Here is a 12527-nt window from a genome sequence, read left to right as displayed (position 1 = left end):
TGGCAACCCACTCCAGTACTGTTGCCTGGAAAATCCCATGGACGGAGAAGCCTGGTAGGCTGCAGTCCATGGGGTCGCTAGGAGTCGGACATGACTGAGCGACTTCACATTCACTTTTCACTTTCATGAATTGGAGAAGGAAATGGCAACCCACTCCAGTATTCTTGCCTGGAGAATCCCAGGGACAGGGGAGCCTGGTGGGCTGCCATCAATGGGGTCGCTAGGAGTCAGACACGACTGAAACGACTTAGCAGCAGCAGCATTGCCAGGGCTCTAAACTCAGATATGCCACTTATTAGATGTGTGACTACAGGCAAGTAATTTAACTTTCAGTGTCTTTTTTTTTTTTCCTTTGTCTGTTACAGGAATAATAATATGGCCACCAATACTTGTTTGGGTAAAAGATTATGCTAAAATAAAAGACTCTTACAGAGACCCAACAATGACATAATTTAAAAACAAAAGCATTTATTTCTTTCTCACATCAGAGTTGAAGGTATCTCACTCAGCTTTGGCAGCCCTTTCATACAAACCAGGCAGACTGTGACTTCACCTCTATAAACAGGTAACCTCAAAGTTTGCTCTCATCTCCCTAAGAGCAAACGCCTATGGACAGAGAAGTCCCTTTAGGGAAGCAGGCTGAAAGTGCTGTTTGCATTGCATTGGAGAGAGTTCAACCGTGACTAGTTAGTTATTTGGATCTTGAGGGGTCTTGCTGTCATTCTATCAAGACTGATCATTTACTAAATATGTACTCAATCTTTTCTTATGTCTAATCTTTAAAACCAAGCATAATAGACAAGACTCATTTGTTTTACAAACAAGAAAAAAAGAGGTCTGAAAGGCCAGGTAAATTCAAAATCCACACATTTTACACTCGACCAAAGTATCGCTCCCATTTAAGTGATATTAAGAAACTAAAGGAAACGCACAATTTAAGAACAGAAATGATAGAGTGAAAATGAAGAAGAGACTAGGGAGACAAGTGGAACAGACATTAGACAAGACAGAAGTCAGGGTATTGGAGCTATAGGGTAGCTCAGCCACTATCTGCAAGACTTGGTTAAACCCATTCTCCTCTCTGGGCCTCAGTTTCTTCATCCAGAAAATGCACTCTTGGACTAAATGATCCTCTTTCCAGCTCTGACGTTGTGATTCTATTCGAAAAACGGTGACGCCAAAAGTACGTAAGCAGGTAAAAAGTATGTGATTTAAATAATTGCTCTTGGAATTTCCAGGTGGTACAGGTGGTTAGGACTCCATGCTCTCACTGCTGAGGGCATGGGTTCAATCCTTGGTTGGGGAGCTAAGATCTCACAAGCCATGAGGTGGGTCCAAAAAAATTGCTCCAATTAAGGAAATAGCGAGAGTGGAGACAGCCCTGGTGACCAAAACAAGGAAATCAAATGAAACCTCCTGCAGGGCTCAGAAGACAAGTTGTGACCTGCAAGGTGAATCATACCTGCTCTTCACATTCCTGTCAAAAGCAGCCCCAGGCCAGAGCTCAAAATAGTAAATGTTAAGTTGGGGTAGGGGGGTGGGAAGGAGGAATCTGGTGGTGGCTAAACCCCTGGAGAGAGCCAATTCTGGATAGTATAGTTCTGTGACTGACAGAAGTGAGCTGAGTACAGAACAGAGTATGAGGAGCTCTTCCTTGGAAGAAGTGAATAGGAAAGATGTCTCAACCTGCTGGAGCTTCCCAAGTGGCTTAGTGGGTAGAGAATCCACCTGCAATGCAGGAGACACAGGAGACTTGGCTTCGATCCCTGGGTGGGGAAGATCCCCTGGAGGAGGAAATGGCGACCCACTCTGGTATTCTTGCCTGGAAAATCCCATGGACAGAAGAGCCTGGCGGGCTGTGGTCCATGGGATCGCCAAGAGTCAGACATGACTTAGCGACTGAGCACACAGGCATGGAACCTGCTTGGTGCCTGGGGTAGAAACCTGGGCTAGAAAGCTAAAACAAGGGTTCTACATTCTGGCTTTGGCACATGGAGGATGTGTGATCATGAGTCACTCAGCCTCAGCCTCTGTGGACCTGTTTTCTGACATGTGAAATGAACATAATCCATCGTGATTTAGTCCTAAGTTGTGCCCGACTCTTGTGACCCCATGGACTGTAGCCTGCCAGGCTCCTCTGTCAGTGGGATTCTCCAGGCAAGAATACTGGAGTGGGTTGCCATTTCCTTCTCCAGGGTATCTTCCCAACCCAGGAATCGTTTGTAGGCAGAATCTTTACCAACTGAGCTACGGGGGACCTAATCTATAAGAGAGGGAAAAACTGAACACCAAGTTCTAGGCACTCCTATCAATTACCTTCATTTAATTTTTATAATAGAGATTTGTAGTTTTCAGCAGATGAGGAAAGTGGAGAGTTAAGTGACTTATTGCCCAGTAAAGCAGGATTTGAACCCAGGTTTGTCAACACTTGATTGTCAGTAACCCAGCGCCTCAGAGATGATACAAGCGAAAGTGCTTTACAAACTGTAAACAAAGTGCAATCAATGACTCAGCCCAGAATTAATGCAGACATTCAGAAATTATTCAAAAGCCACATTCTGATGAAGAATGGGGTTGCTCAGAACTTTTTCCTTTGTTCAGCCGCCCACTCAGTCCTTAATCTGTTTACTTTCTGGGCAGTCAAGTGATAGTTTTCTGAAGTGACTCTCGAAACAATGGCAGTGTGATGCAGTGAAAAGAATACTGGATGAGGAATCAAGAATCTGTCTAGTTTCAGCTGGGTCACAGAAACATTAATCTTGAGAAGTCACTCACCCTTTCATCCGTAAGATGAGAGGTTAGGATAGAAGTGATTGCCAAGGTCTCTTTAGCTAAGGTATTTCAGTGACGGGGGGAGTGGGGGTGCGGAGGGTGGGTGAGGGGTTGGAAGGTGGCCTGAGAGTTGTTTCACTCGTTGTTAAGGTTCTCATTCTAACCTCAGGCACGTCAGCTGTCCTTTCCACAGCCAGCCTACATCAGCCTTCTCCGCTTTTTAAGCCTTATTTTCACCTGAAAGGATGTTTGAAGCCTTCCCTTAGCAGGAGTGCTTGCAGGCTGAAGAGACTCTGGGGACCATAAGGTATCATTCTTTCAACACACACCTGTCACCGCGCCAAGCTGCCCAGGCAGCAGCTTAGAGCTCTCTCACGCCAAATCTTACTGGTGCTTCATTCCTGAGGGGCAGGCATAGACCAGAGTGCAAGTCAGAGGAGGAATGTGAGATGTATTCTGGGGAAGAAACTGAGGTCCTGGACCTAGCTATCTGGGGTTGGATGTACCGCTCCATCCTCGTACATGCCCGTGGTTGCAGCAACTCCCAGAACTGCAGTAACTTGTTTACCACTAGGCTACCCCACCGTGACCTTCTAACACACCCTGCTTCACATAAATAAGCGTGAATGAGTAAAAACAAGAAGATAAATGTGAGACAAGAGTTTTTGCAGCTAAAACGCAGTACGTTTTTAAAGCACCTTACTAGTAAAATCTTAAGAAAACAGACTACGTGGGCGCATGCGCACACACAGCCAGAGCAGGAGCCCGCTACAGACTGGCTGTGCCCATGTGGGAAAGTCATTTAACTCAGAGACAAAGGTAGAGTTTTCTTCTCCAGGGGAGAATTCTCATTTGGTGATAACCTTAGGCTGGTCCCCTTTCCTGACAACACTGGCTGGTTCTAGGTGGTTCCCTCAGACCTACCCTCAAGCAGTGGGTTTCTAAACAACCTTATTTAGAAACACCTGTGTTTACACTTGCCAGCTCAGGGATCTCAGAAACACCAGAGTGGCTATGGGAAAAGGCCCATCCTGCTAAGAAGTGTTAGAATTTGAAATAAGAAATCTGAGTCATAGGAAATTAGAGCAGTCCCAAATCATATTAAATCTGGAGCAAGTTTTCACAAATTCCATCTTTTGGTTTGTGCCTTTTCCATATTTTATTAAATTCATGTTTAAAAAAAAATCACAACAGCATTATCAAAGACAACCTATGTACAAACATTTTACAAAAGAAACATTACTAGTATCAGCTGTAATAAGGGCAAGTTGAGGAACAGATGCTGAGTTTCTGGGCCAAAGTCTGCCCTCAAATAAAGACATCTAAAATGTGCAGGCAGCTCAGACAGGCTTCCTTCCCGGTGACAAGCATGTGTGGTCAGTAATACAAATGATGGGAAATGAAGATACAGCATGGGCCCAATTAGCGAACTCCTCATCAGGAAGGCCACGAGACAAGTGGAGCTAATGAAATAACTTAAACCCAAGACAGCAGCTGTTTCCCAGCTAAAAGCGTTTAAGCCTTCAGCATGGATTTCCGCATTTGTAAACCAGGCTGGGTTGTCATACAGACACTTGATTCTTATACATAACCCTATGCCAAACTTCCCTTAACTCTTGGAGTCAGGTTTCTGGTTGGACCGAAAGGGAAGGAATTTTAGAAATGCTTTCTTCAGGACAGAAGTCAGAAAGCGAGGTAACCCTGAGAACAGGATCTATTAAATATGGTGGCGGTGGGGAGAGGCAGGAATGTGAGAGGAGAAATGTCTCCTGCGGGGGGCCAAGAATCAAGAAGGTGACTGACTCACTTGGGTCTGGAAACTTGCTGAAATACGATACCCTACCCCACCCCAGCCCCGCCGGTACCTACAAGCTCGGTTTCTGTCTTATCTCCCCCAGTTCCTTGATCTCCACCTTCTTGTACTTTCCCGACTTTCTGCGATTGGTGATCACCAGGACGGCCGCGCCGGCGACCACCGCCACCACGACCACCACGACGACGGCGATGAGGCCGCTGGTGAGGCGCTTCATGGAGAACTGGGGGGGCTTCTCGTCCAGGTAGTAGATGAGCATCTGCTCCAGGACCAGGGGCTGTCCGCCCACGCGCAAGTTGAGGTCGCGGGGGCCTAGGAACAGCGACTCGCCCTTGACGTCCCTCTCGAAGTAGTACGCGGCGTCGCCGATGTCCACCTCGCCGGCGACCTTCTGCGACGAGTTCTGGCGCAGCTCGATCTGGATGGTAGGGTGCTCGTAGTGCACAGCACTCACGAACTTGGGCTGCAGCAGATAGCGCTGCTGGAAGAGCTGCCGCAGCTCAGCGTCCAGGTCCGAGTGGTTGAAGGCTGGGGCGTCCGGGCGGTGGCGCAGGTCAATAAGGATGTGGTAGGTGCGCACCACCTCGTCGCACTTCAGGCTCAGGTCGCCCTTGTCGGTGCGGCGCACGCCCACCGAGTTCACGCACCAGCACACCGACGTCTGGTTGCACTGGCGCGCCTTGAAGCGCCCCTGCTGGTCGCAGTCCGGGTCGTACAGGCCGTCGTTGTCCACGATCGCGTGCTCGCTCGGCCGCACCAGCGCGCGGCCGCTGTGGGAGGCGCTCATGCGCGCCTTGAGCAGCAGGCACTTGGACGTGAGCGTGGAACAGTTGACCGCCTGGTTCGAGCCGAGCACGCGGCACTGGCAGCGGCCGCTCGGGTCGCGCTCGTCGCACACGGTCATCTTGTTGGTGGGACACACGCACTGGTTCTGCGCGGCCGCGTGGCCGATCACCGCCGCCAGCATCAGGAGCCACGGCGACAGCAGCGCGAGGCCCGGGCCCCGGGCCATGGTGGGGCGGAGGAGCGAGAACCCGGCGCGGGCTGGCGAGGACTGGAGACTCCGCAGGGCTCCGGCTCCGACGTGTGGGACGGTATCCAGGCGTCTGCCGCCGGCCGCTCCCTCCAGCTCTTATACTTCGCCGGACCTGCCGGGCTGGTTTGGCCGCCGACTCACCCGCTGGTATTTGGGTGACAGATACCCCGCCCGCCCCTTCCCGGGCTCTCGTCCCCTTCTCACTAAAGGCTCAGCCCGGCCTGCGCCTCCCGTGATAGGATCAGGGAGGCGGAGGCTGTCCTGTCTCCTCTGGACCGAAAGCCTGGGAAAGGAAAACCGATACTCGGCTGAGGGCGGGGGTGGTGGGTGAGGGGGGAGTGGAGTACTGCCCCCGGCCCGCGCGGCCCCACCCGAGAAGGGACCCGCCCTAGGCGCGGCCTCCAGCCCAGAACCTTGGGCGTCCAGGCTGCTCTCCGGGGCTGGAGTTCTCAGAAATTGTATTGAGAAGGATGGCGTGGGACTGTCAGGTTTTGTTCCAGCCCTTGTCCCTCCTTTAAGTTCTTTCACTTCCTCACTTCTTTTCTTAGTCCCTTGCTTTCGTGCTAAGTCACTTCAGTCGCGTCCTACTCTTTGCAACTCTGTAGACTGAAGCCCACCAGGCTCCTCTGTCCATGGGATTCTCCAGGCAAGAATACTGGAGTGGGTTGCCATGCCCTCCTCCATGGGTTCTTCCCCACCCAGGGATCGAACCCCTTTAAGTCTTACAGTTCCCTTAATAGCATGGACTTATATAGTTTGCAACCCACTCCAGTGTTCTTGCCTGGAGAATCCCAGGGACGGGGGAGCGTGGTGGGCTGCCGTCTATGGGGTCGCACAGAGTTGGACACGACTGAAGCGACTTAGCAGCAGCATATAGTTTACAGTACACAAACATTATCTCATCCTCACCTCAGGTCCTGACAGGTATTCACTGTCTATCAGACCCATTCCATAGGTGGTGTAGGTGAGGCTTAGAGAATTTAAAGTCACCGGGCCAACAGTTTCCTCAGATTCCTTGGAGATGCCTTTGCAACTCTGCCTGGCTGTTCTGAGACCTTAAGTAAGTGCTTATGGAAATAGTGGTGCCGAATCTGAAGGAAGGTTTAGAAACAGGTCTGTTACCATATCACAGTTAAAACCCAAGTGTCCTGGTGGCCAGGATATTAGAAGTTCTGTTAAACACTTTCCCCCCCTCTTCTTCAAACACCACAAACTGGGAATATTTATGCACGTAGTCAATATAGGGAGATGAAAAGGAACACATTCTTTCAAAGAACCAGCAAGACTATAAGGAGTTCCTTGTATAATTTGATTCTAAAAGAACAAATTATTGCTTTTCTTTCACTACGCCTCATGTAAGTAGCTGAACCACTGCAAATAACGAATGGAGCTTGTGAGAAATTACTTGTCTGCTTCTGTGTGGCTACTGGGATGGGATGCAAGTGTTGCCATCTCTTTTTTGAATCATTGAGAAAGTTCAGGATTTCAAATCTGTGGTAAAATTAACAATGATTAGCAAGCTATAATTATTCCCGGCTCCTCCGGTCAGAGTACATTTTATATGCTCAGCATTTAAAGAACACCAGCAGTGGTTCAGGGTGTTGTTTAACACATGAAAGCCAGTCAGGTTTCTACCCCATTAATTTTCTGGCAATTCCTGAGGCGGGGTAAGTGGATATATATATTATTCTGCCTTTACAGGCAGAGAAAGCAGAAACATGTGGGGGTCAGTTTCTTACCCACAAGAAACTGGCATTCTGCTCTCTACTCCCACTGTTTCCGTTTAGGTTCTTGAACCAGGAGCCTCCTCAGTTTTCCCCTCCCCAACACCCAGTCCACCCTGAACAAGAGAAGGCTTTCGACATCACAAACCTGTGCCCATCTTCTCTCTGCTGAGAATCTTTCATGCACAGAGTGGGAGGTGCCCTTGGCTCTTAGGATGAAACTCATACTTAAGTTAGCACACAAGATCATATGTGATTTTGGCCATATTTCTCAAGTTATGTAACTTCTCTGTGCCTTAGTTACCTATCCTCATCTGTGAATAAAATGGGATAATAAAAGTATCTACCTAACAAGATAGGTGTGAGAATTAATGTAAATAAGCCTAAATAAACCACTTAGGACAGTGTGTGTTCTAACAGTATCCAAACTTGGTAAGCATAGACAGGTGTTAGCTATTGTCATGGTCACCACCATCACCATCTTTATCTTGCTTCGTCTTGCCTCTCCAGGCTTCGTCATATTTTCAAACCTTTGTGAAGTCATCTACCTGGACTCTCCACTCCTTCACCTATTTTGTGGATTTTTTTTTTTAACACTCAGCTCTTGGGTCACCTCCAGGAAGCCTTCCCTGATTGATCTCTTGCTGCAGTCAGGATGATGCCCCTTCTCTGTGCTTTAGTAATTCCTCTAACACCAGAATGGCAACACCAACTTTTCTGGGCTTGGTGATCCCCCCGCTAAAATGGAGATAATAGCAATTCTCTACTTCATAAGTCATCCTGAGGATCCAGTGTAAATAGATGAGATGGTAGATGCCAAAGCTTTATAAGCTGTAAGACACTATAAAAATAGTAGATTGCCTTTTTAGTATTTAAATATCTATCTTCTCACTCTTCCAACTACTGACTAGGTAGCCACAATCCCCTATAACTGAAAGCCATCTGCTTGATATTCCAATGGGTCCCAGACCAGCAAAGGAAAGCTGAAGGGAAAACGGTCTCAGAGCTGAGGAATGTATACAGTGGTGTCTACTTGGCTAGGACAGCCCCAATGCCTGGGCCTTATTTGGGCTAGTGCTTCGTCTCCAAACCTCTGGCTTTTCCAGCCATGTCACGTGTTGGAAAGAAGGGGATAAACGGGAGTCCATTCTCAGTAACTTCTATGGAAGATGGACAGAAGCAAAGACAACTTGCCCCCTGTCCTATTCCCCACCCCACACACACTTTCTTAAATTCTATGGTTCTGGCAGATTTTTCCTAACAAGCACACAAATACCAAGATGGGTTTATTAAGAGAAGCCCCAGCTCTGATACCCCCTTCATTCTTTGTTTCCCACCTAGGTCTGCAAAATACCATGTGTTAGCTTTAGTTCTGTTTTTTTTTTTTTAATTTTTAAATATTTAACAAAAGAGTTCTATGAATTCAGGATTCACAAGAGTATATCAGGGCAGGAACCACATCTGAGCACTGTAGCCCCAGTGCCAGCATGTGTTAGGTATTCAGTAATATATTTATTGGCTTAATTAATGTTGAGTTGTGCCCAGAGTATTGTAGTATCAACATATACTCCTAGGAATGTTCCTGTTGACCATTTCAGTATTTCCCTTCTGGGCCAATTCTCATCACCTACCCCAGCCACAAACCTCTATCCCCACCATAACCTACCTTCCTAGCACCTCATTTCAAAGAAGACCAGGTAATGATACCTGAGTGTTATTTTTGCTCTTATCCCAGGCTTTTAATACACTTCCCTGGTGGTTCAGATGGCAAGGAGTCTGCTTGCAGTGCCAGAGACCCGGGATCCATCCCTGGGTTAGGAAGATCCCTTGGAGAAGGAAATGGCAACCCACTCCAGTGTTCTTGCCTGGGAAATCCCATAGATGGAGGAGCGTGGCAGGCCCCAGTCCATGGGGTCACAAAGAGTCGGACACAACTGACCAGCTTCACTTTCAGACATTTAATAACTGTAGGAAGGAAGGTTTAGTCTGATGAGGGTTAGAATAGACAAGGATTCTCGAGGCAATCAGTGTAGTATGATTGAAAGAAAATGAGCTTTGGCTCTATAGTAAGACTTTGCCTCCAATTCTGGTTTTACATCACTTACTGTCTGTGTATTACTTCACCTCCCTGAGTCTCAATTTCCTTAGTTATAAAATGGGGATAATAATGCCTACATTTCCCCAACATCTGGGAAAAGGATGATTTCCCATCTTATTATGGAGAACATGCTTTCCCCCTCCACTGAACTTCATACTTCATCTATTCTTGTACTCTCTTTTCTAATCTGTTGTTGATGTTCTGGTTTTCCTTGGTATTAGACCAATACCAACACATCAGTTTTATATTCAAGGAGGTGATTCACAAAAGCAAAACACAAAAATAAAAGTGTGTTTATTAGTAAAATACTTACCATCCATAATTATTTTAATGATTCAAGATAAAGAATATAAAAAAAAACCCAACAGAGTGTTTAGCATATTCTAGGTGGAATTAAGCTTAGCTATTATTATCAGCCCTCTCTGGAATGTGAGGATGCTTTGAGATCATAAAAGCACAAAGCTGGTGATTGTGCGGATTGCTGACAGGAGCTAGGTGTTAGGGAGGGGAGCTGCCCGAGAACCCTTATCATTCCCCCGCCCCCACCGGATGCAGGAATACGGAGAGTATCTAGAGAGGATCTAGAGTGTGTTAGCATTTCTACTCCCATTTTCTGTTGGAATACCTACAACACCCTAGGGGTAGGTAGAGAAGATATTATTATCCCCATTTTACTGATGTGGAAACAGAGACCTGTGGAGGGGAAGAGGGCTTGTTCATGGTCACAGGCTTATAGGTAGAGAGGCCAGGCCTAGAATCCAGGTCTCCTGACTACAGATGTACATGTCAATTAATTAAGATGGAAGGGAACTGAAAGCATGAAGGGGTTAGAATCTCATCTCATGTTCCTTGGGTTGTCTTTTATTATTTTTCTTTCCCTTAATTATACAAACACTTTTTAGAAAGTTCTGGTTTGTGAAGAGCACAAAATAGCTATTAAAATCGTGTAGGGCGCACGAGTGAGCTCACACCTGGAAACGCTAGGGCTTAGTCCGCTAATCACTCGTTCCTCCCACACTGGAGTGAAAGTGGTCCCTGATGTCTCTGCTTTGCTGAAAAAGCGGCCTCCATTTGAATTCTGGGCTGCTAGGCTACCAGCAGGTGCTTCAATGGTTGCATCTTAGAGCTTTGAGGATTCAGTGGTGTAATGTCTGTGGTGCTGCCTAGCGCCAGGCTGGGAAGAGCCCTCACTCTTATTTCTGGCCTGACCAGCATCAGCTTTAGGCTTCATAAGGAGCAGCCATTGAAATGGTGGACAGGGCCTGAAGGTTGGTCAGGGATCCTCTTCTTCCTCGGAGGGAGCTTGGAGTCCTGAAGGAATCAAGTGGTCCTGCCAGCCAGAATGCAGAAACTACAGACAGAAGGTGGCTGTGATGGTCACTAGGCAGAAAGAGGACAGAGGCTCCAAGAAACAAACCATAGAAAGAACGGGGAGTCATCCAAGGGCTGGGGACAAGGTGCAGAGAACCAAATAGACAAGAGTCTTCAGTGCTTCATTTCTTTAAAAATGCAACTCAAGTATTGCAGACTATTAGAATTCAAAAGAGCCAGGCAATGGGAACTCTGTATTTTCTTGTTATTGTGAAAATGTTTATAATAAAAAATTTTAAATCTAGTTAATCCCTCAAATTAAGTTTTAGAGGAAATATTTGGAGTACAGTTTTCTGTTTTTGCTTCTACTTGTTTTTTTTTTTTTTTTTTCCATTTCCATAGTTTTTCTTATTAATATGAACCAGCACTTATTTATCACCAACATGGTGTCAGGCACTTTAATGCTTTTATTTATTTATTTATTTATGCTTTTATTTATTATTTATAAATAAATTCCGTATAATCCCCCCAACAATTCTATGAACTATTCTCATCCCCATTCATCTGATTAGGAAGCTGAGGCTTAAGGTCACTCAGCGAGAAATCAGTAGGGGAGGGGTTTGAACATGATCTGCACTTTTCCATGGCACAGTTTGGGCTCTTTCTGAAGTCTTGAATGAGTGAGAGTAGTTTGAAGATGTTGGGCTAGCGAACTGAGTGTGTTTTGGGACCCAGCTGCCTAGGGAATGGAATCTGATGTCTCACTTTTCTGGCAAGACAACATATTTCTCTGTTTGCGTGTGCGCATCTGGGTGGGGCTTAACTCCTTTTCTTAGGAGAGAGGTTGGCTATGACGTCTGTGGTTCTGCTTGTTTTTTGACTGCATTCTCACCCGAAAACTCTGTGTCATGGTCATTTCTGTATCTGCTACTCACCGTCTTCTTTTCATGATCTTGTCATGATATCCATGCCACAAATTGCAAACCCTAAGTGGCTCCCGTCTCATTCTGGTCTCTTCTTCTAGAGGTAGCTGACTTCTTCCCCCAGGGCTTTAGCACTGGAGAAAAGTCACCTAGTAACTTTGTTTTTTTAAATTGGAATGTAATTGCTTTACACTGTTGTTTTAGTTTCTGCTGTACAGTGAAGTGACTCAGCTATGTGTATCATATACCCCCTTCCTCTTGAATCTCCCTCCCACCCCTCCCAGCCCCCAATTATCCCGCCTATCTAGATCTTCACAGGGCACTGAGCTGAGGCTCCTGTGCTTTATAGCAGGTTCCCACTAGCTGTTTCACACGTGGTATGTATATATGTCAATCACAGTTCCCAATTCATCCCTGCCTCTCCTTCCCACCCAGTGTCCGCATGTTGATTCTCTATGTCTTCATCTGTGTTCCTGCCTTGAAAATAGGTTCATCTCTACTATTTTCCTAGATTCCACACATATGTATCAATATAAGATATTTGTTTTTCTCCTTCTGACTTACTTCACTCTGTATGACAGTCTAGGTTCATCCACATCTCTGCAAATGACTCTATTTTGTTCCTTTTAGTGGCTGAGTAATAGTCCCTTGTATATATGTGTCACATCTTCTTTATCCATCATCTGTCTATGGACATTTAGGTTGCTTCCATCTCCTGGCTATTGTGAATAGCGCTGCTGTGAACACAAGGGTGCATGTGTCCTTTTGAATTATGGTTTTCTCAAGGTATGTGCCCAGTAGTAAAACTGCTGCATCATATGGTAGTTCTATGTTTAGTAACTGTGTAGTT

General features: G+C 46.5%; 1 protein-coding gene across 1 annotated transcript; it reads right to left on the bottom strand.

The window, feature by feature from the left end:
• Positions 1–3906: 3906 nt before the first annotated feature.
• On the bottom strand, positions 3907–5738 carry TACSTD2 (tumor associated calcium signal transducer 2). Its single transcript, XM_002686363.6, has one exon. It carries the CDS (start codon positions 5595–5597, stop codon positions 4638–4640), a length of 960 nt encoding a protein of 319 aa, XP_002686409.1. The 5' UTR covers positions 5598–5738; the 3' UTR covers positions 3907–4637.
• Positions 5739–12527: the final 6789 nt, after the last annotated feature.

Source organism: Bos taurus, chromosome 3 (assembly GCF_002263795.3).
Source record: "Bos taurus isolate L1 Dominette 01449 registration number 42190680 breed Hereford chromosome 3, ARS-UCD2.0, whole genome shotgun sequence".
Lineage (NCBI taxonomy): Eukaryota > Metazoa > Chordata > Mammalia > Artiodactyla > Bovidae > Bos > Bos taurus.
This window is presented reverse-complemented; position numbering and strand designations above follow the sequence as displayed.